This window comes from Myotis davidii, unplaced genomic scaffold, assembly GCF_000327345.1.
Source record: "Myotis davidii unplaced genomic scaffold, ASM32734v1 scaffold684, whole genome shotgun sequence".
NCBI lineage: Eukaryota > Metazoa > Chordata > Mammalia > Chiroptera > Vespertilionidae > Myotis > Myotis davidii.
Window position 1 is genome coordinate 2,102,107 of NW_006295564.1, and position 25,724 is coordinate 2,127,830.

Here is a 25,724-nt window from a genome sequence, read left to right on the forward strand (position 1 = left end):
CCCATCATCTCTCATTTAAGAGACAAGCAAGCTGAGGCCCAGAGAGGGGAAGTGGCTGGCAAAGTCAGGACTCGGTCTGGGTTGTCCAGCTTCTGGCCTGCAGCTCTCTACAGAAACGCCAGCTTGTGGATCTGTGTGAACCCTGCAGGGCACCTGGTCCGGGAAGGGGGAGAGAGTGGGCAGAGGCCCGGCTTCCTCTTCCTCCCTTCCTCATCAACCACCTGAGTTCCCAACCCTCCTGGGGAATATGGTAGTCACGGAGGGGCCAGACAGGGAAACAGGAAGGGTGCAGGCAGAGGCACCCGGGAGCAGGTGACAAGGACTCAGAAGGAAGAGAGCAGGGGAGGCCGAAGAAGAGAAAAGGTGAGGGGAAAAGAGCAAAGGAGCCTCCACACCAGACCAGGATTAGGGCTAGCCTACGGTTTGCACCCTGGCCTTGCTCTAGTATCCCCTTGGGCAAGTCCTGGTCCATCCCCACCCTCAGTTCCCTTTGAAGGCTCATCACCCGCCAGCAGTGAGAGCAGGTACAGGTCACAGGAGGGGCAGGGTGGTGTCAGAGCGCCACACACAGGGCAGCATTAGATGCTCACCTCTGCCTGTATGTCTTGAGGTCCCTGGGCTTAGATTCCTCATCTATAAAACCAAGTGGGACGGGACGATCTCTAAGTGCCCTTTGGGTTCCGGAAGATCTGGGACCTGGAGCCTGTGCTTAGGGAGCCTGGGAAGGGGCAGATTGCAAGCTTAGGAGCTAACAGGGGCCAGGTGTTCCGTAGTCTAGCAATCTGGTTTTATAGGCGAGAAACTTGGCCTGAAAGGCCAAATGACTTTTCTGCCTTTCTCAGCATGATTTCCCTTTATCCTGTGAACTATGGCCTCAGGATCCAGCTCAAAGCAGTTCTGTGCAGTGCCTAAGCTTTTGCGTGTGTTGTTTTTCTGAAAGTTTATTGACTTTCAACACTTCTCACAAAAACAGCACATGCTCGTTATAAAAATTTCCATGAATACAGGAAGTGAAAGGGTAAAAAACTGCCAATTGCTGTCATCGTCCTGTCCTCACCCTGTAGGTCTCCAGGCGTGTCTCCTGTTAACACTTTAGTTAGTGTGTATTCATCCTGAATTTTCTAATGAACACACAGACATATGTGTCCCCTATAAATGGGATGGTAGTACAAGCATTCAAGCATAAACGTTAGAATCAGACACTCCTGGGTTCTCATGCATCTCATAGCTCATTAGCTGAGTGACCTTGTTAGTTGTTGCTACTTTTCGTCTCAATCTCCCCATGTGAAATATGGCAGTAATAATAATATTTACCTTATAGGGTTGTGATGAAGACTTAATGAGAATTTATAAACAGCACTTAATAGTGTCTGGTACACAATAAGCAACACACACACACACACACACACACACACACACACACATCCAGGTGGCACAGAATGAGTTAGAGATACAGTACAAATTGAGACCTGAGTTTTCTGACCCCCAATCCCATCACCTTTCAGCCACACCTCTCTACCTCTCCTCCTGGTCCCCCGGGCATATGTTAAATGCTCGACACCTGTTGTGTGAATGAATAAGGTCGGTGGGGACCCGAGGTCTGTGGCGTTCCTAAGGTGCCTGCTCTGGAAGATGGAGCATTCACCCTGTGGATTGGGGGTGGGGGGTGGGACAGCTGCTGCTTCCGGGCTGCAGGCCTGAGAGTTGAGCCTCAGGACAGAGCCGAGGTCCCAGAGTGGCTCTCAGCTTAAAGGATCTTGGCTTCAGAGGAATGTGCAGTGGGCTGCCTCCGCTCAGGAGGGGCTAAAAAAAGCCTGACCCTCCCCTGGGCTTTGTGTGAGGGTTATCAACTGCTCAAGTCAGCTCATCTCTCTGGCTGGACGCTGGCATTTTTGAGAGGGCCTGTTTTCCTGGCCCCTCTGGGTTTCCACCAATTGGCAGGAAGGGGTCAGCCTGTCCCAGAGGTAGAGGCTGTGAGGGGTGTGAGGGGTGGGGGGAGGGGGCTGGGAGCACCAAACCTGGTGACAATACACAGTTGTCAGCTGTCCCCTGCTGGTGTTTCTTCCTTTTATAGTCAGTAGCAGCTGCTCTTGCTCTCACCCAGGCCCTCTGTGGGGGCTCCTGCCCAGGATAAAAGGGGAGGGAGGCGGCCCAGTCTCCCATCTCGTTTCCCAGGTGCCACAGCTCTTGGTTCCTTCCTAGGTGCCACCTCCACTAAAGATCTCGGCAAGGCAACATGCCTCCCAAGAAGCCTGAGCCCAAGAAAGAAGCGGCCAAGGCAGCCCCAGCCCCAGCCCCTGCCCCAGCTCCCGAGCCCCCCAAGGAACCTGCCTTTGATCCCAAGAGTGTAAAGGTGAGTGAGCCTCAGCCCCTGGGATAGGGGTGGGGATGGCATTCAGGACCCTATTGGCCTGAAGCTTAGAGACCTACTTCAAGGAGTCTGGACTCGGGTGAGGCTATGGGGTCCATGCCCCAGATCACAGTCCTGGGGGGCAGTGGGGCAGGTGCTGGGGCTGGGGAGGGTGTTTTGGGTTGCAGGTCTTGCTCCTCAAGAAGAACGGGTTTCTGCTCCGACTGACAAAGCGCTGTTCTGTCACCCTAACTTGCCCAGCAGAGTTGGGAATGGCAGGGAAGTGCAACCATTCAACCTTTTTTTTTAAAAAAATAGATTTTACTGATTTTTTTACAGAGAGGAAAGGAGCGGGATAGAGAGTTAGAAACATCGATGAGAGAGAGAGAGAAACATCGATCAGCTGCTTCCTGCACACCTCCTACTGGGGATGTTGCCCGCAACCAAGGTATATGCCCTTGACCGGAATCGAACCCCGGGACCTTTCAGTCCGCAGGCCCACGCTCTATCCACTGAACCAAACTGATTACGGCCATTCAACCTTTTTAAGGCACTCTGGAGGCCACCATAGTGAAGTGAAAGTGACTGACCCTTTCCCCAGAGGTAGTATGCTTTCTACATGGAAATAGGACACATAATGTAACTGCCAGCGGAATGTGGAGTCAGTGACGTCCGTAGTGAGGGAGTGTGCCCCCTGTGCCTGGGGAAGGCTTCACTCTCAAAGATGAGGTGAGAGAAACCTGGTTCCCTCGCCTCCTCCCCACCAGGCAGGCAGCTCCTTCTGTGGCCTCAGCCTGGGCCCCTATCTGGCATCGGCAGAGCACTGGCCCACCCCAGCCAAGACCCTCGCTCTCACTTGGTGAGGCTGCTGACCCTGCTTCCTCTCCCACCCCAGCCCCATTCCCTCTCTGCCCTGACATCGCAGGTTCCTCTTTCTGGGGCTGGTGTAAGCCCTGCCGCTGACTCAGTCCTTTCAGGCTGCCCCGCTCTCCGCTCTCCGGCGCAGCTGCTGAAGGAATGGAACTGGGAGGGGCACGGCCTAGGAAGGAGGAGGTCAGAGGCCTCTGGAGAGCGAAGCAGTTTTAAGCCTTGGCACCGGAATGTAAGAGGGCAACTGGCCACTGGTATGAAGAGCTATTAATAACAGGTTGGGCGTGGTGGGCCCCTGGGAATATCAGCCTCAAGTCAGGGCTGGGTGGTGAGGAACCAGAGCAAATTAAAAGCCCAGAGCAGGTTCTGTGACAAGTAGGCAGGAGATGAAAACCCCAGTTCTCATTGGATGACCCTCCCTGGCCCTCTTAAGGTTCCTCCCGGCCCCCACAGCCCCAGAGACCCTGCAGTTGGGCCAAGGACCCTGGGTTGATCTGTGGTGATGCCGCCGAGGGGCAGGAGTTAAGCAGAACTGGCTTGGCCAAGAGAGGAAGGCAGTTGCCCCATCCCTGAACTCGGTTATGGCACCACTCTGGGGAAACTGAGGCATCGTGTAGGATCTGAAGAACACCCGCAGGTGCTCTAGGTCATACATCACTCTATGGGCAGAGCCTGGCAAGAAAAGCTGACTATCTGACCTGTGGACTGAAGGGTCCTGGGCTTGATTCCAGTCAAGGGCACGTGCCTGGATTGTGGGCTCGATCCCCAGTAGGGGGCGTGCAGGAGGTAGCCGATCAATGATTCTCTATCATCATTGATATTTCTATCTCTCTCTTGCCCTCTCCCTTCCTCTCTGAAATCAATAAAAATATATTAAAAAAGAAAAAGAAAAGCTGACTATTTCCCCAGCAGGACACCTTTATTTCTGATTTGTTCTCCTAATGCGCCACTCCTGTGGGACACCACTGGCAGGCCTGGTCCTGATGTCTGGGCACTCTTCCCCGCCCTACCTTCCACTTTCTCTAAAAATCAATGGGAAAAATATCCTCTGGTGAGGATTAACAAAAAAAAGAAGAAAAAAAAAAGAAAGAAAGAAAAAGAAAAAAGGAAAGGGAGGCCAAGGGTGAGGAGTGGAGGTGCCCAAAGGGAGAGGAGGTGTGGCTGTGGGAGGATTGTGGAGCAGGGAGAGTCTGAAGGGATGAAAGTGAGGTCAGTTTATGGCCGATAGGACAAGGAATTCACATTTGACACAAAGAAATTACAGTAGGGAGTGGGTGTAGGTTCTAGAGTTATCCAGGGCATTTCACTGGGAATCATCACTTAACAAGTGGTGCTGAGAGAGACTTGGAGGCTGCATTATTTCACAGCCTGTCAGTCATGTCCCATTCATCAGGGGGCTGGTGTGTTACCTTTAGCCCGCAGCCTCCTCCCTCCTCATCAGGGGCTGTTGGAGGTGACCTGACTGCGGTGGAAGCCACTTCTGCTTCCCTTTGGAAACCTTTGGCGCTCTCATGCTTCTGTTTCTCTTCCTACAGATAGACTTCACTGCTGACCAGATAGAAGGTGAGTACTAACAGCTCCCGTCCACCCCCCACCTCCACCCACACATACCCTCTCTGTTGCACTTCCTAGAGGAGGAGGAGGGAGAGGAAGAGGAGGAGGAGCAGTTGTTGTTATCACCATAATAGTAATCATCCCCCTCTCTAATAAAAGAGTAATATGCAAATTGACCGCCACTCCAACACAAGATGGCTGCCCCATGTGGACACAAGATGGCCACCACAAGATGGCCTGCAGGAGTTTGGGCCCACACTGGGATCGAGCCTAAACGGGCAGTCAGACATCCCTCAAGGGGTCCCAGATTGGAGAGGGTGCAGGCTGGGCTGAGGGACAAACCCTCCCCCCGCCTTCTCCCCCCCATGCACAAATTTTGTGCACCAGGCCTCTAGTCATTATCATAATAGCAAACATATTTGGTGTTGATTTGCCATTTGCTCACTTTTGCCTACGACATGTTATTACTAGAGCCTGCATTAACTCATTTACTTCTCACAACAACACTGAGAAATGGGGACTATTACCATCCCATTTTACAGGTGACAAAGCTGAGGCTTAGAGAAGTTGGGTGGCTTGCCCAGTCTCACACAGGCAATTGGTAGTGGAGTCAAGATCCAAATTCAGGCAATCTGATTCCAGATCTACTAGTAGTTCTTAACTGCTCTGCCAGACCACGTGGAACATAATAAATGCATAGCAAAAATGCCTTTTTCCTCCTCTACCCCCCAAATCTACTCTCTAACGGATTTAAAAGCCCTCATTCCTGTTCTTCCTGTTATTGGAAAGCCCTCTGTTGCGTTACCAGCTTCCTCTTCCTTCCTCCTGAAATCTGCCAAGATGCTCACCCACTAATGGTGGCAGGGCCAACAGTGATCGGGGTTGCCCTAGTCTACCTGTGATCTCCGTTAGCAATGCTTCTCCATCTTTGGTGAAGACAATTTATTTTTCTCAATCTTATGTAAAGTGTTACTTAATGTAGCTTCAAGACAAGCTTCCAGATCTCCACCCACCCTCCAACTTGATGGTTGCCCCTTCGCCCATCTCCTGGTGTTTTGACTTCCTTCTCTGGTCCCTCTCCAGATTTTCATGTCCTTCTAGAAAGGGGTTACCATCATTGCGCATTGCTCTAGCAAGCTACAGACGATTGAGAAAAGGTTTCTTCCCAGCCCATTAGCATCACCTCTCAGACACCTCAAGGTCACCCTGGTTTTGTTTTTCTCTGGTATCAATGCTAAACTTCAGTGTTTGATTTTCCTGTGTGTGTAATTCCTTTTGAACAGGTATTATCGCGTTGCAGAGTGCCTCCACACACTGCCATCAAACTTGACGCTCTCAGTAGCTGGGAGTGCCTGGTGGGTGGAGCATTAGCAGTTGCTGTAGTCTCTTCCTTCTCCTTCCTTCTCACCATTTCCTTGGTTTCCTTGATAGCTGGTCAGAAGTCACATCTGCATTGGTCCAAAACGAGGGCAATAATACCGACAGCATAAGGTTTTTGTAAAGATTAATGAGATAATCCATGAAAAATTATCAGCTCAGGGCCTGGCCCACAGTAAGTACTCAAGTCATAGGTTGTTCTTTTTTTTTTTTTTTTTAAAAACAGTGAGACTCTTTTTTTTTTTTAAATATATTTTATTGATCCTTCAGTCCGCAGGCCGACGCTCTATCCACTGAGCCAAACCGGTTTCGGCCATAGGTTGTTCTTATTCCTTTCCTCCTTATGTCCCATCTTCCTATGAGGTATCATTATAGTCTTCTTTTATGAGGAGATTCCTTCTTTGATTAGATTCGACCTGACTCGTTTGAGTGAACCAGGAGGAGATCAAAAAGTCAGAGTTCAGAGTCAACTAACAAATATGTATTTATTGAGCACTGAATTTGTGCTGAAAGGTAAGCTAATTGCTTCAAAAGTTAAAAAACAAATTAAACCCTCCAACACAGATGTGAGATTGGTGTTATTTCCTCATTACAGAGGTGGAAACTTAGGTTTATTGAGGTTAAGTGACTTGGTCACATAGTTAAATGGTAAAATTAGGATTAAACTCAGTAAAATAATACTGATACCATTGTTGGAGGATTTGATATGTGCCATTTGTTGTGTTAAGGGTTTTTACATAAATTATTGTATTTAATTTGGATGTAATTAAAAGACCTTGTGACACAGGTGCCATTTATAGAAGAGATTTTATAGAGGTTAAATATTTACTTTCCCAAAGTCACACAGCTAGTAAGCAATGAAAATGGAATTTGAACTCAATTATTCAATAATGTGACAGACATGTGGTTTTCTATCTTTTAAATTCATCCAAAGCCTAACAAAGAGGTACAAGTAAACGTTTCGGGGAGCCAGCTTTGATATGTGGAATGATTTGTAAGTAACCCATATGCAGCCTCTAAGTAAATAATTGTTTCTAACGTACTTGGAGAGGATTAAACACAGCTTTTCTCCTGAGAAGTTTACACATTCTTCTTTGGCTTATATTGTTAATCTGCTTAGTAAACGATTTCTTTGTGGATGGTATAAGGTAACTTCAATGCCATTCCCAGTCCAAATTATCCCCAGTAATGAACTGCTTGAATCCAAATTAGTGAGGAATTAAGGTTCTTTGCAAGGGCCCAGGGGTGTCTTAATTCAGCCTGGCCCCGTGGACACCTGCCCTGATGCCTTCAGGGAGTGTAGTCCTTGTAGATCTAAGCTGGCTTGAGAACCGGGAAATCCCCATCGTCCTCAGCAACCCACTCAGGTGAACGCGGTATCCCCACTTAGAGCTGAAAAAAGGAGGACACGCAGAGGTTAGTGGTTTGCCTGAGGCCATCTGCTGGTCAGTGGCAGAGTCAGAAGGCCTGTTTCCACCATGTCATCTTGTCTGGCCTGGGAGCCCTCTTTGAGCCCGCAACAGGAAGTACTGATACTAATTAGCTGACTTTCGAACAGGTATGATCACTTCGCAGCGTGCCTCCACATGCTGCCATCTCCTCTGACACTCCCAGTAACTGGGCGTGCCCGGTGGGTGGCGCTGTTGCTCCCGGTGGTGCCAGGAAAACAGACCTGGGGAGGATGGGTGGCTGGGAGGGCTGGAAGCAGGGGAGACATTCATTATGTGACAACCGACTGATAGCAGAGATCCCAGACCCAGCGTTGGAACAGGTCACGGAGGCCCTAGGCTGCCCCTTTAGTTGTCAGAAAACAGTGGGTGTGGGCTCCAGGGAGGAGCCGGGAGGGAAATATTGAAACATTGTATAAGCCACATTGGGCAGCCCTTCAGCCCGGGTGGAGCCCAGCCCCTGCCTTCCCCTGGCCCAGGGGGCTGAGCGGGGTCGTCTCTCCGCAGAGTTCAAAGAGGCCTTTTCGCTGTTCGACCGGACCCCGACCGGGGAGATGAAGATCGCCTACGCGCAGTGTGGGGACGTGCTGCGGGCGCTGGGCCAGAACCCCACCAACGCGGAGGTGCTGCGCGTGCTGGGCAAGCCCAAGCCCGAAGGTCCGCCGCTGGGCCTTTCGCCCAGATCTGCCCCCTGTGGGCCCCTCCCTCCCTTCTCCCTGTATCCCTTCTCGACCAGCCTCCCTCCCCACTTAGCTGACCCTTGCAGAATGTGGCCTGGCCTTGCTCCTGGAGGGCAAAGCGACATCCTATCCTCCTCTGACACTCAAGGGTGCCAGGGACACTGGGGAGGGAGGCTCGGTGGGAATCTGATGACTAACCACCCGCCCCCACTCCCCACCCGGGAGCCCTTCGTCTAGGCGTCACAGCGCTGAGATATCCTGTGACCCTGGTGAGTTTTATCACAAATAATTTGTGTCTGATAATGGTCAGAGCACTGAGGGTGGCAAAGTACTCATTTAATAGAAATTAGAGCGGATTCAAGATTAGCTCTAGAGTGATGCCTCTTTCACTCATGTGCACTCGGCCAATGGGAGTTTAGAAAGTGGTGCCAGGGAGTGTGTCTCATTGGTGAATGTCATCTGTCATGTGAGGCAGTAAAGTTAGCAGCTGCTCCTGCCCCAGTCCTTTCACACAGGTCCTGCTCCTCAGAGGTGCTGGCACTAGGTGGGGCCAGGCAGACCCAGGGTGCGCCATCTCTGGAGGCTTCCTGGGCCCTGCATTGGTCCCCTCCCCCTTCCTTTGTTCTGACCCCTCCCCTCCTCCTTTTGCTGGTGAAGACACCAGTGCAGGGTGAAGGATGTGGGTAGGAAAAGGCCAGAGGACTGATAGATCCTCCCTTCCCCCAACTGGTGGGCAGGGTAAGACGTAACCTGCAGCCCAGAAATACCTGAGTGACTAACCAGGTACCTTATATGGACTATACATTGGACCACCAATCCGCACCTGCCAAATACCCTAAGCCCTTGTCCTATATGGACAATGCAGTAAACCACCAATCAGTGTCTGCCGAGTACACTAAGCCCCCCACCCCTTCCCATTCCACCCCTCAAAAGGAGTGCCCACCCCTGCACGTGTTGCTGTCTTGTGAGGCAGCCTGGCAGGTGCTTTTCCTCTAATAAAGCCTGTAGTCCTGGTTTTAGGCCTCCGTCTGATCTTTCAAGGACCAGAAGCTTGTTCAGGTCAGCAGGGCTTCTCAGGGGTCAAAAGATATCTGGGCACTTCCATTTGGAGTGGTTTCTAGGTTGTTATAAAAGAAAGAGTCCAGCCAGTGTGGGTCAGTGGTTAAACACCCACCTGTGGACCAGGAGGTCAGGGGATTCCCCATCAGGGCAGATGCCTGGGGTTGCTGGCTCCATCCCCATTGTGGGGAGTGGGTCCAGGAGGCAGCTGATTGATGAGTCTCTCTCATTATTGATGTTTTTTCTCTCTCTTCCTCTCCCTCTTTAAAATCAATAAAAAATATTTTTAAAAAATGGTTTACATCTATTAAATCAGTGGTTCTCAGCCTTGGCTGCACATTAGAATTACCTGGGAATCTTTTAAAAATCCTGATTTCTGGGCCTCATCCTCCGGAAATTCTGTTTCTTTGTTATGGGGTGGGGCCACAACATTAGTAACAAAGAAACAGAATTTCCATAGGATGAGGCCCAGAAATCAAGATTTTTAAAAGATTCCCAGGTGATTCTAATGTGCAGCCAAGGTTGAGAACCACTGTATTAAATTGAAGCTTTTTAACACACTACAATGGGGGAGAAGTATACTAGTCATAAGAAAATTATAAATTTATAAAAATTATTGCTTCAGATAGTTCTAGTCAATGTGGTCCAGTAATGAACCCCAAATGCTGAGTTATAAAAAATAAAATTTTTTTTTTTGCAATCCTAGCAGTTTGCCTCTGTGATTGTATGTCTGTCACATGTCCGAAGTCTCAGTTGGGCCCCTCAGATTCTGCTGCTGCCACCCTCAGCTCCCCACCTGGCTGGCCACCTGGAGCTCAGAGGTCTGGTGGTTCCTTTTCGCTTCTGCCCTTTCACTGAGAAGAATGCTGCAGAGCCAGCCTCCTGCCTTGCTCTTGTGGGCTCTGGGCCCTCCAGGATCACTGGCTGGGTGTCCCACCCAGAAGTGGCTGCAGCCAAGCCCTGGGTGCTGCCAGGGACAGTCCTACTCGGCAGAGCTCGGGGGAGGCCCCTCTGCTCCCCTTGCGATTCTGCTCACATCACTTCTCTTTCCTTCCCCTGCCACCTGCAGAGATGAATGCCAAGATGCTGGACTTTGAGACGTTCCTGCCCATCCTGCAGCACATCTCCCGCAACAAGGAGCAGGGCACCTACGAGGACTTTGTGGAGGGGCTGCGCGTGTTCGACAAGGAGAGCAACGGCACAGTCATGGGCGCCGAGCTTCGCCATGTCCTTGCCACCCTGGGTATGCCAGCCGGGCAGAAGCAGAGTGGAGGGGTGGGAGGTGCCCGGGGGCAGGTTTGGGGAGTCCCTGCGTCCTGAGGGTCACATCCTGGTCCAGCCCTGGCTCCCTGCCCCAGCTGGGTTTGGAAGAAGAGGGGAGCAGGTTGGCAGAGCAGGGGTGACGGCTGAGGCCTGAGAGGTGGGACCCAGGGTTCCTGTCTTTACCTTTGCCTTGGTCACTAGGGCCCTGGTCTGTTCACCCAGTGAGAGCTGCAAGGCACAGGGAGAGGCCTGGGGGTTAGGAAGGGCTGTAAGACCCTTGGCTCCACTCTCCAGTGCCTTTGGGGGAGGTATGGTCTGACCACTTCCCAGGTCAGGAAGTCCTTCAGACTTGAGGGGGTGTTTGGGTTTTTCCTGTCCCTCCTTTGCCATCTGCAACTAAGAGCCTCCTGCCTCCCACCCCAGGAGAGAAGATGACTGAGGCGGAAGTGGAGCAGCTGTTAGCTGGGCAGGAGGATGCCAATGGCTGCATCAATTACGAAGGTATCAGGTCATGCCTCGCTTCCCCGCGTACCCAGGCAAGGAAGAGCAAGCACAGTGTGGGCCGGGCGGACTGCAGAGTAGAACAGATCCAGGAACTAGTGGACATGGCCACCAGATTGGCTTTGGTGTTGTTCCTTTCCATCCTGGTATAATGGAAGAAGCATGGAATTTGGAGATAGATCTGTGATATACAAGCTATATCACCTTGATTAAGTCACTTACCTTCTCTGAGCCTCAGTTTTCTCATCTGAGAAATGGGGTGATGCAGGTACCTTTCTCAAGGTTGTAGGGACTAGTAAAGGTAATATATTTCATTTATGTCGAGTATCAGCACAGAGTGGACAGAGCACAGCTGAGGTCTGTTTCCCTCTTCCAGCTCCTCCCACCAATCCCCAAATAAGAGAAAGAACCACAATCTGGAGAAGGGGTAGTGGGAAGGTTTGAAGTCAGGCAATAGAGGGAGGAGGGAAGAGTTTTAAGGGGCCAAGAGGGCAATAAAGAGCTGGGAAGGGCCAAGTTTAAGGGCTGATTTTTAAAAAAAATATATTTTTATTGATTTCAGAGAGGAAGGGAGAGGGAGATAGAAACATCAATGATGAGAGAGAATCTATTGGCTGCCTCCTGCACGCCCCTCCCACGGGGATCGAGCTCACAACCTAGACATGTGCCCTTGACTGGGATCAAACCCTGGACCCTTCAGTCCCCAGGCTGACACTCTATCCACTGAGCCAACCAGCCAGGGCCAATGGCTGATTGTTGTCTTCTTTCCCAGCCTTTGTCAAGCACATCATGTCGGGGTGAAGCAGCCCCTCCAGGGTGAGTACAACCTCTCCAACCTGGTCCTTTCTGGGGCCACAGAGGGGCTTTGGAACAACATCACATGCCCCAGACTCTTCTGGCCCAGCCCTGACCCGGGAGAGGAAACCGCAGGGGCTGACGACTGGAGTGCAGCCCAGCCCCTTCCATCATCTCCTCTCCAACCCCTTTGCTCCTGTCTCCTCTCCTCATTCCCTCCCTGCCCAGCTTCCTGTCCTCCCTGGCCTTTGCACCCTACCTTGACTCTCATCAGGGTCTCTCAAGGCCAGACCATTTTCTCCCTCAGACCTGGGGCCGCTTGTACAGGTTCCGGTGGATGAGAAAGCCAGGTCCCAGGTGGAAGGAGGGTCCCTGGCCTGTGCTCTTGACCCTGTTCTTCACTCTCTTCTCTGTGCTCCCCTGGGCTTGGTGCCATCCTGATAGGGAGGTGGGGTCTGTTATGGGGGGGAGGGGCGGGTAGGGACTGGGTATGGAGGGAGAGATGCCCTTTCCATCTAGCACTTTCTTCCAGGTGCCTGGCCCTTGGACCTAGCCCTCCCAGGGTGAGTTAGTGAGAGGCCCTGAGTGACAGAGCTGGAGCGGGAGTCCTGGAGTCATCACTGCACCACAGTGCGAGTGCCTCATGGGCCCACAGCCCTCCCTGCAAATAAACAGCTCCAGCAAGGCTGGGCCGTGTTCCCTGATCCCCACCAGTCTCTGAGTTGTTTCTTAAACACTAATTAATTTAGGGGTGTGTGTGTGTGTGTGTGTGTGTGGCAGCTGAGGCTGAGAACCACTGGCTTAAAAAGAGAGAGAGAGAGAGAGAGAGAGAGAGAGAGAGAGAGAGAGGTCACCTGAGGCCTCATGTGTATTCCTCAGAGAAATGAGTAGTATCTGGGAGCCAGGAGACAAGGGCTCCCCATGGATCTAGAAACATGAGGGTCAGACCACGAGCAGAGAGCTCTGGATGGTATGTGGTTTGAGGAGTGGTAATGGGAGGAGTTCTGTTCCTTCCAAGGCTCACTGTCCAGCTTATCCACCTCCAGCTGGCAAGGGAGGAGAGGGGCACCAGGAGCTCTGGGGACACCAGGGACTCCTCAGGTATATGGTCCTTGCTGCTTAAAAAAATTGTGGTTAAATACACATAATATAAAATTTTCCATCTTAACCATTTTTAAGTGTACAATTCTGTGGTGCTAGGTATATTCACACTGTTGTACAACCAACCTCCAGAACTTTTCATCTTGCAAATCTTAACCTTTATACTCCTTAAACAACAACTACCCCCTCTCCCCAAAGTCTCTGGCAACCACCATTCTACTTCCTGTCCCTATGAATTTGACTGCTCTAGATACCTCATCTAAATGGGGTTGGACAGTATTTGTCTTTGTGTGACTGGCTTATTTCACTTCACTTAACGTCCTCAAGGTTCATCTATGTTTTAGCATATTCAGAATTTTCTTTTTTTTAAGGCTGAATAAGTATGTCATTGTATGTGTTACCACATTTTGTTTATGGTCCTTGTTTCTTGATGTGGCCCTTTAGGTACAAAGCTTTGGGCCTTGCATGTTTTGGCCATCTCCCTGACTCCCTGCTCAAACCCTGGACTCCATACCCAGGGCTCCAGCTTAGGGCCCTGGAAAGGGTCGGGTCAGAGAGAGCACAGACCTCAGGCTGGGAGGGCAAGGGAGCATGGAGAGGCAAGCTGGAGGAGGTCATCAAGAGAATGTGAGTGCCAGCTGACCCTAGAGGTGGACCAGGGCATTGGAGGCTCCTCACCCCCTCCCTTCTCCTTGGCGGGTAACCTCTGCCCACTGTTCCAGTACTAGGAGCTGTTTCAAGGACACGGCCTTGATGTGTTGTTGAGACCATCTGGACTGTGTATGTGACTGCACCCCAGTAAAGTCTCTACCTAAACTTGGAGGATTCTAGTGCCGAGGTCTACTTATCTTTCTGCTGCCCCAAACAAGCCTCATACCTAAGTTCCCGTTCTTATCAAACCTGCTACTTACCGATCTGGAGGGTCTGCCTCTTTCTCCTTGCCCTCTGTGTACAGAGTTCACTTTGTAAACCAACAGCATAATATTAATATTCAGAAAATGCCAATTTCATAAAATATCTTCCCTAATTAGGATTTACAAAACTTCCCTGAGGTCTACTGGTCATTCTCAAACCTTCCTGTCAGTGTCTAAGGCCTTCCTTTATTTGCCCCAGTCTCCTAGGAACAGCACTTGGAGCAGCCAGCCGACCTCTTTCCCCTCTGTTAGCTCCCTGCTCTGCCCCCTCTCCTCCTCTTCCTCCTCCTCTTCTTCTTCCTCTTCTTTCTCCTCCCTTCTTGCTTGATCCATGTTATTCCTACCTCCTGATGTGCACTCCTCTTTCTGCCCAAAGTATTCCTCCTACCCTTCGGAATTTTCCCACTGCCAGAGGTCTCTGCTACTTAGCAATGGCCATAATTTAGTCTCCTTAATGCAATCACCAAATTTGAACTGAAGATATCAAGGCTAGAGGAGAGCCTGGAGACTTCTAGTAAAGTGTAATCACCTGAGAGCGGAGCAGCATTTAGCATAGTGCCATCATGTGTTTGACCTCCTCTAGGTTAAAAGGCTTTTAAGGCAGAACGTGTGTTTGTGAAGATGGTTAATGATGCAACATCTGTCTCCTACCACTAGATGGCACACTTGCAGCAGCATGCTTTCAATAAGACGCCCAGGTGTGTGATTCCATGAGCTCCGTTTCTTCTTAGCGATGTAGTGTCACATGTTACAGTTTGGAAATTAATCTCATTGACAGAAAAGACAGAACTAAGGTCAAAATAGAGGCTGGGATGTGCTGCTGATGTCACACTGCCAGTCCGTCCTGTTCTTGGTGCTATGAACAGCCTCTTTTTGTTCACTTTAACATGAAGCAAAAATTCCACCTCGTTCGGACTTACCCCTTCTGGGCCTGCTCTCACAGTCCCGTGCCACAACTTTGATTAGTAATTTGCTGTTGGCTACCCCTCCTTCCATGCGTGGTGGATAAGAACCCTGCAGAACTGTCTTTCCTCGGCTCCATCTTTCAGCCCCTTCCCCACCTGTTTCCTTTTTCAGTTGTCTCCCGTTCTGCTGTGAGTACCAGCCATTCCTCTGGTGACAGGACCAGAGAGTCTTTACCAGGAAGACCCTTGTGGGGACATTCATGCTCTTTTTCCAAGGAGAGAATTTTCATATTGTTTTCAAAGGGGTCAGAGACTCAACAAAGGGTAAGAACCGCTGTTTCAGAGCCTTTGTGGGGTCCTGTTTATCTTTCCCCTGAGTGTTTTGACGTTGCATCTGCTGTGGCCAGCCTTCCTTCCGGGCAGCCATGTGCTCTTAGATAGTTTGTCTCCTTCTCCCAGCCCTCTCTTCACTTCCACCTCTCGCCCAGCCATTCCTTGGGTCACACTTAGGTTTAGAGAGGAAGTTCCACCTTTTAGTACTTCTTTCGAGGCCTCACTTTTAGCTGAATGAGGATTCCTACCACGTTCCTCTGGATCTTGCCTCAGACTCGGTTGGATCTGCCTGGGTGCATTCCTCCTCCCTCCCCACAGCTGGAGCCTGAGGCCCACCGGCTCAACCACATCCCTGTGGTCACTTCTTCTCCTCTGTTCCTTTATCAGGTTCCGATGGCCTCCACTGGGCTTCCTCCCTCAGATATGTGGGCTCCTTGTGGATGTAAATCTTCTTGAAGGTCATGCCCACTGTCCTATCAGTTTATTTTTTCTTGTAACGGAGTCCAGCGCCAAATGGAGATGCTTCCCATCTCACAAACTTTTGGTCATACCGAAGAGAGTGTGTGCACTTTCCAGAAAATCTTAGTCGTTTTTGCATTTACATAAATTCTTATAGTGTTACTCCGGACAGGCATTTCATTTTGTAACCAAGGGCCATGGCCAGTGTAGGAACAGAGAGTGGATGATGTCCTGGCCTCGGTTTTGTTTGTGGCGTGTGAACTTTGGTCTCAGCTTCTGAGGACTTGAAACAGCCCATCTCGCAGCGCTGGTCTCAGGGCTCCCTCAACTTCCATCTCCCAGGGTTCAAAGCAGAGTCCAAAGGAAGGTTGCCTTGGCCCTACCCTTGCTCCCATTCCATTTCCACCCACACTTCAGCTCTCAGCTCGCCTCTCTGTGTGCTCTGCATGTTAAGGAGAAGCCAGAGGTCAAAGATCAAGCATTCAAAATCTTGGTCACCAGTGAGAATGTGGAAAGAGCTCTTTTAAATGGTGGTTAGTTTCACAATCATTTACTTAATGTATTTTTTTTTTTTTTTTTTTTTTTTTTGCTGGCACTGAGAGATTTGGGTTTGATTTAGAATTGAGTCTTTGTGATATTTGGTCAGGGTCTAATTTCTTATAATGGCAGCTGGCATTCTGCCAGGCCTTTGGAGTTTATAAAATCAAACAGGACCTGATCCTTGCCCTCAAGGAATATCAAGACTGATAGGTAAGCTAAGCCATGCACTGTGCACAAATACAAAAATATTGAGCAGAAGGCAAAGGCTCTCCGTTACTAACAAAGAAGTGGGGGGATTTTAAAGGGAGAAGCAAGATTATTTCCAGTTGGGAGATCAGAGAAGGCTCTTTGGAGGAGGAGCAGCTGGCACTGGAACTGTAGAGAGTGATTTGACACATAGAGGCAGTAGACAGCAGAGTTAAGATTGTCTTCTCAGGTCAGGATGGGTCTACACGAACTGTGTGAACCTTGGGCAAGTTTCTCAACCTCACCAAACCTCACTTTCCTGATCTATAACATCCGGAAAATACTAGTCCTGACCCCGTTGGGTTATTACAAATGAGTTAATACCTGTAAAGCACTTAAAACAGTGTCTGTAACATATTACTAAGGACTCAATACATATTAGCTCTGGCGGGGGGAAGGGTATTCGAGGCAGAGGAACGGCTCTAGCAGAAGAAGGAAAATGAAGCAACTGTTATTCTTTTGGGAAACCCTCAAATAATAGAAATAACTGGGGACAAATAGAGAAATAGTGCTCATCGTTGTTGACCTTACCGCCTTTATGCGTGCTTACCCTGTGCTAACGCTCTGCCGTGTGCTTCCTGGGCACTGTCCCAATGCTCTTCCCAGCGACTCCTCGCTGGAGCAGGTGCAATTACCCGCATCCTACAAACTAGGAAACTGAGGCTGATAAAGGCTAACTAGCCCTCACAGGGGCCCTCAGCGAGTGTGTTGGAAGCTTCAGGAATCAGACCCAAGTCCTCTCGCTGCCTAGGCCTGTGTTCTGAAGCCCCAGCTACAGAGCCCTTGCCTTGGCTGACCCCTCAGCCCCATGCTGTGCAGGTTGACACCTATCAAGTCACTTTCTCATTCCAGGCTTCCGTTTCCTTTTGAAGTAAAGGAGTCAAGGAAGCGCCGGAAGTCCCTTCCAGCTCTAAGGAGTCTGGTTGCTTTTTCTTCCCTCTCCTCAAACCTTGTCTTTATCCGGCTGTCGTGTGTCCTCTGGCCTGCTCACAGGCTGTCGTGTGTCCTCTGGCCTGCTCACAGGCTGTCGTGTGTCCTCTGGCCTGCTCACAGGCATGCACAGAAAGCAGAGGGCAAGGTGCTGTGGCTCCTTTGGCACAAACCTGCCAGGTTACAAAGAAAATCAAACCTGCGTGTAACAACATCGGAGCAGAAGTGCCAAGGTGCTTTGGAAGAGAAGGAACCGGCGGTGGGATGTGAGTCAGACCCTTCCCAGGAGCAGGAGTTTAATAATCGACCGCAAAGGAAATGGAGGATTCTGCTCTGGGCTCCAGCTGGGAAGGTGGAATGAGGGCCCGCCTCCCTGGTGACCCATCTCTCTGGTTTCTTCTTTGTGGCATCTGGGCAACTGGTTGAGATGCATCTCGTGGGTCATTGCGGGGAGAGATGGAGCAGGAAGAGTTTTTGAGGGTAGAGAGGGGAGGCAGTGAGTCACTTGCTTGATTTGATTTGCAGCTTAGGTGGACATGTTTCAACATTGCTTTTTTTCTGAGCATTTGGATTTGTTGGGTCTTGCTACATAATCACTGCCATATTTTTTACTTTGTTTTCTAGCTTGATAAAAGACACAATTAAAAAAATTACCACAGATAAAAAGGGCTGGGATTATGTCATACCTATGTAGCTAATTTCATGTACTTTCAGCAATTCCATCATGTATATCTCCCATCTTTTAACATGCTACAGTTATTATTTTTTAATTTATTTCTTTTTGTTGTTGTTAACCCTCACCTGAGGATATTTTCCCATTGACTTTTTAGAGAGAGTGGAAGGGAAAGGAGAGACACACAGAGAGAAACATCAATGTGAGAGAGACACATTGATTGGTTGCCTTCTGCACATGCCCCGACCAGGACCAGGGATGGAGCCTGCAACCGAGGTACGAGGTACCCTTGATCAGAATCAGTTGTGTCCCCCTACCTCAAAGAGAATCCATGGTCACCTGCTACAGTGTCCCAAGTGCCCATTATGAGTCACCTATTTGGGGGTAGGCATTGAAGGCTCCTGGGTATGGAGAATGCCAGGGTTTGAAACTGAGGACTACAATTTACAGTGACCTTGGGCAAGTGACTCTCCCTGTGTGGACCTCAGTGTCCTCATCTATAAAACAAGGATAAAAACAATACCTACTTTAAGGAAGTAGTGAAGATTTTACAAGGTAACATGTATGAAACATTTAGCACAGTGCCCGGTATGTAATAAACCCTCATAAATGCTAGTTGCAAAGTTATCACCACTCTGCCAACTTAGATGAAATCTTACTCAGTAGATTGCCCAGCCAAATTAGGAAGCAGTAGGAAACACCTTCATTTTGTGACCCGGGCAAAGGAAAACTCTAGAAAAATAGGGCATTCATGAACTAGGATGACCCCAGTCGGGAGGTTTTACCACATACAAAATCCTCTATGTAGGGGATGGGTGTGAGGGTTCCTGGGGAAGAACCAAAGACAGGGTGGGTCAGGAAGGCAGATGAGTGGCAGTTGTGAGTAACTACCCAGGTGTAGGCACAGGTGCCTGAGGCCCGAGGGAAGAGAATGGAGCAAGAGGAGTGGAGAGGAGATAGGGAGGAGGAGGGCCAGCAAGGTGGACGTGCTCTCCTGCCGGGGCTCCCAGGCGGAGTGAAGGAGTGTGGGTCTCCCGCTCCTCCTCCCTCAGTCCTTGGCCTCCAGGTCAGGGTCAAGGACTTCAGGTCTTCCTGGGTTGGAAACATCCAGAGCCATGGGGAAGTGAGGCATACGGCTGATCTGGGGCTCGGTTCACAGTCATTCCCCTCTTTGTCATTCTTTCAGGGAAAAGCTGAATCCTAGGGGCCCTTTATTTGGCCCAGGCCTTGGTCTAATGCCCAGGTTTTTCCGGCGTGGCTGTCCTATCTCAGGAGTCAGCTGGGCTTGGCTGGTAACTTCTTGTCATAGTCAAGACAGGAAGTGGTCAAGACTTGAAAATAGAGCAGCCCTGTGGGTGAAAGGGTGGGAGACAGCTTTTCCTGAGAAAAGGGGCCCCAGGTGCCTTGTCCTTGGGTTCTGATGGGATCAGGGACCTGATGCTTTTAGGTCTTGGCAAGAAAAGGAATCCATGAACTTGGGACAGGTGAGACTTGTCCCAGCAGCACTAATCATGCCAAGGATCAGCATGGGTTGCTGCAGGGTCAGGGAACCTGACCCCACGGCTGTCAGAGGGTGATCGGTTTGCCTAGCCAGGACCCTGCCCATTGCCTGTAATATCTTTCTGCCCCAGTTTGACCAACATTGCCCAGGGGACCTAGTGATAGGCAGCAACAGTGAAGCAGTGGGAATTACGACTGGCAGGCAGAATTTGGGTATAAACTGAAATCCAGAATAGATGAGTTGATCCTAAAGGGGAGAAACAGCTCACATGTATTGAACACTTAGACCCTGTGCTAAATGACTTACATTCATTTTTTTCCATCCAATCCCCATTTTACAGATGGGGAAAACAAAACTTAGTGCAGTTAAGTATCTTGCCCAGGATCATGGAACTAGCAAGTGGTGGAGGTAGGATTCAAACCCTGGCCACCTAACTATTGTGCAGACAACCCTTACGTTCCTCAGTCTCTTAAGAAGGAGAGTAAAGAGGGCCTGAGCCCAGCTGCAAGTTTGGATCCACCGGAGCAGGGCCTCAAGAAGGGTCCCCGGGGATTTAGAAACAACAGGAATTCGGGGCCAGAAACCAAGCAGCAGCTCTGGTATCAGAATGAGGCATCTTCCTGGCTTGGGGTTTGGGAGGGAAAGGGTCTGGTTTGGTCTGACAGGGGTGAGAGTAGTCACGTGATATCCTCTGTGGGCATGGAGCTTGAACCCAGGCTTGGCCCTGTGTGCTGAGCTGGGATGGAAGACCCTTGGGTCCTCACACTTTCTTCTCAGCGGAGGAAGGTCCGGCTCACGTGAGGATGCATCCAAGACAGAACTGGATTGCCTCAGGCCCGTCTGGGCTCTGGTTCTTGGGGGGCCGGGTCTGTCCTTCTTCACAATTACACCCTCACTGTGCTGAGAAGCACCCGGCAAACAGGAGGTGCCCACTACGTGCTTGTGAATGAATGTTAAATGCCAAGGCTGAACTCATCCTGCCACCACTACCTTGCTAAAAATCTAGGCATAGTTGCTAAGATAGCTCCCCAAAGCCCAGAAACTCCAAGTTATGACACTTTTAGTCAGTGTGAACTCGGAAAAGCCCATTTTCTTTCAAGCCAAAGAAACAGCTGGGTCATCCTCTCTCCATGGACAGAAGAGCTTTTGCCAAATGTGTAGGAGGAGAAGATTCTGGGCCAATACGCTGCTCCATACTTAGTTTTCTTAACCAGTGGAACGGGTTTGCACTGACAGGGCTACAATCTCTCCATAAATAATAACAAAAATAATATATCCCTCTGTGCTTTTCAGATTCCAAACACCTTTCATATTCACGGTGTCACAGAACCTCATAACCCAGTGTGTTAGGGAGGCATAGAGCGGGGTCTCGGATGGGGAGAAGGGCAGGGAACAGATAAGGAAAAGGAATCTAGAGAGGATTCGGAGACTTTTCGAAGACCATCTAACTTTAAGAGGTGGGGCAAGGACCTGAATACAGAGACCTTCTGACCGTCAGTACAAAGGTGAATGAAGCATGACCTTGAGGGCAAGAGGTCCAAGAAATGCCCACAAACCTGGTTCCTCCAACTTATAGTGGTGCCAACGAGGAACTGAGTAGGAGTGGCTTCTCCAAGGAGACGGGCTGTTAATGAGAGTACAAGGAAAGGGTTCCTATTTTGGTGTCAGTCTGGCCAAGGTTGGACAAGGAGCCAGATAATGTGACCTTTGACTCTTAAATAGATCTTGGGAAAGATTTTTTTTTTTTTTTTTTTACCTGTGATGCATTGGATACTCCTCCATGGTCCTATTACCTGGGGAGTATGGCACTTGGGCAAATAGCAGAATGGACACTCAGGTCCCCCAACATTTTTGCTTGATTAACATTTTATTAAAATTATCTATCAAAGGCTGCTAAGGAGGTCAAAAATAGGAAATGATTCTTTTATTTACTGAGGGCCTATCAGGGGCTATAAAGATAATAAACTGTAGTCCATGCACTCAAGGATCTCACTGTCCAGGAATGGTGGAGGAGGTGAAGATAAATAAAATAATCACAGGGCTTCTGCTTCTGACTATGACAAAGTGACTGATATGGAACTTGCTCTCCCATAGTTAACAACAGTGAATTTGGACAAAATATCTGAGGAACTGCTTTTGACCAGAGCTTAGGCAAAGCAGATGCATAATCCTTGAGGGGAGGGAAACATATGAGGTGAGCCCTACACTTGCCCAGCTTTATGTCAGGGTGACTTTCTGGAATATAGGGAGAAAAGGTGGAGCCTAAGAAGTGCATGATGGCTCGGCCAGCATGGCTCAACAATTGAGTGTCACCCTATGAACCAGGAGGTCACAGTTTGATTTTTGGTCAAAGCACATGCCGGGTTGTGGGCTCCATCCCCAGTGTGGGGTGTGCAGGAGGCAGGGGATCGATGATTCTCTCACATCATTGATGTTTCTATCTCTCTCTCCCTCTCTCTTCCTCTCTGAGATCAATAAAAATATTTTTTAAAAAAGTGCATGATGGTCTCACTGAGCCGAAGGCCATAGATTACAGTTCAGAGCTACTGAGGAAGCTGTGATTGGCGGGCATGCAGGAGTGGCCAATCGATGATTCTCTCACATCGTTGATGTTTCTATCTCCCTCTCTCCCTCTCCCTTCCTCTTTGAAATCAACAAAAATATTTTTTTAAAAAAGAAGTGCATGATGGTCTCACTGAGCTGAAGGCCATAGATTAGAGTTCAGAGCTACTGAGGAAGCTGTGATTGGCGGAAGGACCCTGTTCTACAATAAAAAATGACACCCTAAGAATATGGATAAAATAGAAAAAGAGCAGTCCTGAAAAGAGTAAAACCAAGACTGACCAGACCAGAACTCATATACTCTTCAAGGGAAGACAACATACATTCTGAAATGAATAATCTACAATGTTTAGTATACAATCTAATATCACTACACATGTGAAGAAGCAGGAAGTAGGGGCTCATAATTTAAAAAGGGAGAAACAGACTCTGAGATGAGTCAGAGTGAGCAGACTGGAATTTTATAATAGCTGCTGTGAACATGTTTAAAGACTTGAAGGAAAATGTAAACATGGTGATTGAAGATAGGAGGAATCTCAGCAGAGAAATGGGAACTATAAAAAAGAATAAAGGGAAATTCTAGAATTTAAAAGCACAATATCCAAAATATTCCCCAGATACACTTAACAGCACATTAGAGACTGCAAAAGAAAGGATTGGGAAATAGAGAGAGAGATTAATGGACTACTTAATATGCAAAACCAATAAATGATTTTTTTAAAAATAACTAAGCCTCAGTGGCCTGTGTGATAATGTATAAACATTTATATAATTGTAAACTTAGATATTTAGATGACATCTAAAAATACTTATAGTTTCAGAGGGTAAGGAGAAAGCTAATGGGAAGGAAAAATGTTTGAAGAAATAAATGGCTAAAAGTTCCTATATTTGGCCCTGGTTGGTGTGCCAAATGGTTAGAGCATTGGCCCTTGATACCTGGTCAAAGGCATGTACCTGGGGTGCAGATTTGATCCCCCGACCCTAGTGAGAGTGCATGAGACTTCTCAATCCACCTACCCCCTCCCTTCTACTCTCTCTAAAAATCAATGGAAGGAAATATCCCTGGGTGAAGATTACCAAAAAAGTTCCTATATTTGGTGAAAAATAAACTACTTACATATCCAAGAGTCTCATCAACTCTAAGCAGGACAAATACAAAGTAAACAGTACCTATTCACCTCACAAGTCAAGCTGCTGAGAAACCAAAGATAAAGAGAAAACTTAAAAGCAGAGACAAACCTGGGACAACTTGAGTAACCAAATAAATAATGATAGTAAAGGATTATAACTCAGAGAATGAAGTAAATATCCATGTATTTATACTGATATAAATTAATAGCTGAATTTTAAAAATGAGAGAGAAGAGGCAGTTCTTCCTTATTTTGGAATGCCAATCAATAGCTGTAGAAGGAAAAGGGGAAACAGAAAATCATTACTAATCAAACATCACAGTAATTGATTGCAGTCAAGAACCATTGATGAGTGCTAAAATTAGTGGGTGAAAATATGAAGAGAAACGAGATATTTGCATAGAATTGAAGGATTTTGGGGATATCATGCTAAGCAAAATAAGTCAGACGGGAAGAGTTAAGAACCATATTATTTCACTCATATGTGGGTTATAAAATGGAAAGCAACCAATGAACAAACAAGAAAAACAAACAGAAACTCATAGACACAGACAACAGTATGGTGGTTACCAGAGGGAAGGGGGTAGGGGTAGAAAAGGGTAAAGGAGGTCAAATATATGGCAATGGAAAAGGATTTGACTTTGGGTGGTGGGCACATATGCAATATACAGATGATATACCATAGAATTGTGCACCCCAATAAATGTAATTTTAAAAGTAATTGTCATTCTAATTAATTTTAAAAATGAGGATGAAACAAAGAAAGTTGAATAGTGGATCTTCATTACAAAATTTTCTAACGTAACTCCTTCAGATTGAAGGGAAATAATAGACGGAAACCCAGAACTAGAGGATGAAATGAAGAGCACAAAAATGATAAATATATGGGTAAATTTAAAGGTTATTTTTTGTCTCCTTATTTAATTTATGTAAGAGGCAACTCTTTAAAGCAAAAATAATATATTGTGAGTTACTATGTATTTAGAAGTAAGATATATGACATTAATAGTACAGAGGATAGGGTTTTGTCAATAGGATTATACTGTTACTAGAAGCCCTGTGCGAGAAATTGTATGGCTCCGCCCACCCGCGTGCTCCTCACCAGGCTCACAGCCCCTCCCACCCGCACTCTCCTCACCACACGCCTCCCATGCCCAGGTGCCCACCGCCCCGCCTGCCTGTTGGCCGTCAGCCTTGCTGCCATCAGAGCCTGTGGGTTGCCGGGGGGGCCCAAGAGGTGCTCCATGCACCTCCTGGTGACTGGTTGTTTGGTCTTTACAGCGTTACGGCCACTGGTTTTTTATAATGTAGATAAGGTTCTTACATTTTACATGAGATGGTGTAAAACTAATTCTAGGTAGACTATGTATGTTAAGTTCATAGTGCATATTGTAATCCTTAGACACACACACACCACAGAGCAGAGGTATAGCTAAAAAGCCAGTAAAAGCATAAAAAGAGAGCATTATCCCAGAAGAAGGCAGAAAAGGAGTAACAGCGAAACCAAAAAGATGGAACAAATAATGGATGGTAGATGTAAATGGAGCCATCAATTATGATACTAAATGCATATGGATATGGATATGGACTAGCCCCTTTCCTTCCCTGGGCTGGGAATTGGGCAGGGACTCACCTGCATGGTCCCTGAGGTTGGGAACAGAGCTGCAAACTTGCTAGAGCCTGGGCCAGGGCTTAGACTAGGCTGGGGGCTTGGGTAGCATGTTTGCTGGACCAGTGCCCACCCCAAGTGGTTGGTGCCAGCAGAGCTAGGTGGAGGAAGCACCTAGGTGCCTGGTGGACTGAAAAGAAAATTTTTTTTATATGTAATAATAAGTAAATAAGTAAATACCTAGGCAGAGATGTAATCAGGTCGTGTGACTTGGATTTTGCTCCAGGGGCTATGACAATGCTGTTGAAATGGCTTCTGGCTGATGGTCTCTTCCAGCGAGGGGAGGTATATGGAGCTGGAGCCTCAGAGCCCAGGTTAGGAAGCCCAGGTGTGCTTTGTGGGCTGGCTCCTCCCCTGTCCCCTTGCAAATTGCTAGTGACACTACTACTGATGTGTGTCACCACTATGTGTATCCTAATGTTTGGGAGGTCTGAGGAGATAGTGTCCCCCTCTACAGAGTGTGGGGCTGGAGGAGGGGCGGACAGCAGATGAGATCACATGAAAGAGAAGACATGTGAGAGATTTTGAAAGATAAGTGGAATTTTCCAGGTGGAAAATAGGAAGTTAGATTAGTCAGATAGAAAGGCAGAGAATGTTTGAGAATATTTAGGAAAGGTATCTTCTTGGGCTAGGGTGGGCAATGAGGCAGAAAATTGAGTCAAGGCCAGTTTTTTAAAAAATCATTCTTTGTTTTTAATTTTTTATTTTTTATTAAATCTTTATTGTTCAGATTATTACATTTGTTCCTCTTTTTCCCCCCCCATCACTCACCTCCTCCCAGTTCCCACCCCACCCTCCGCCCTCACTCCCCACCCACTGTCCTCATCCATAGGTGCACGATTTTTGTCCAGTCTCTTCCCGCAT

General features: G+C 48.4%; 1 protein-coding gene across 1 annotated transcript; it reads left to right on the plus strand.

Moving 5' to 3' along the window:
* Positions 1–2,142: 2,142 nt before the first annotated feature.
* On the plus strand, positions 2,143–12,602 carry MYL4 (myosin light chain 4). The gene is made up of 7 exons (XM_006770269.2): positions 2,143–2,353; positions 4,756–4,783; positions 8,107–8,256; positions 10,408–10,581; positions 11,025–11,102; positions 11,875–11,918; positions 12,430–12,602. Exons 1-6 carry the CDS (start codon positions 2,237–2,239, stop codon positions 11,901–11,903), a joined length of 576 nt encoding a protein of 191 aa, XP_006770332.1. The 5' UTR covers positions 2,143–2,236; the 3' UTR covers positions 11,904–11,918; positions 12,430–12,602.
* Positions 12,603–25,724: the final 13,122 nt, after the last annotated feature.

Bases quoted from the DNA above. Each gene is read 5' to 3' on its own strand.
- MYL4 (XM_006770269.2), top strand. From the start codon at position 2,237: ATGCCTCCCAAGAAGCCTGAGCCCAAGAAAGAAGCGGCCAAGGCAGCC. The intron at 8,257-10,407 runs GTCCGCCGCTGG...TGCCACCTGCAG, and splicing joins GGGCAAGCCCAAGCCCGAAG to AGATGAATGCCAAGATGCTG. The intron at 10,582-11,024 runs GTATGCCAGCCG...CTCCCACCCCAG, and splicing joins CCATGTCCTTGCCACCCTGG to GAGAGAAGATGACTGAGGCG.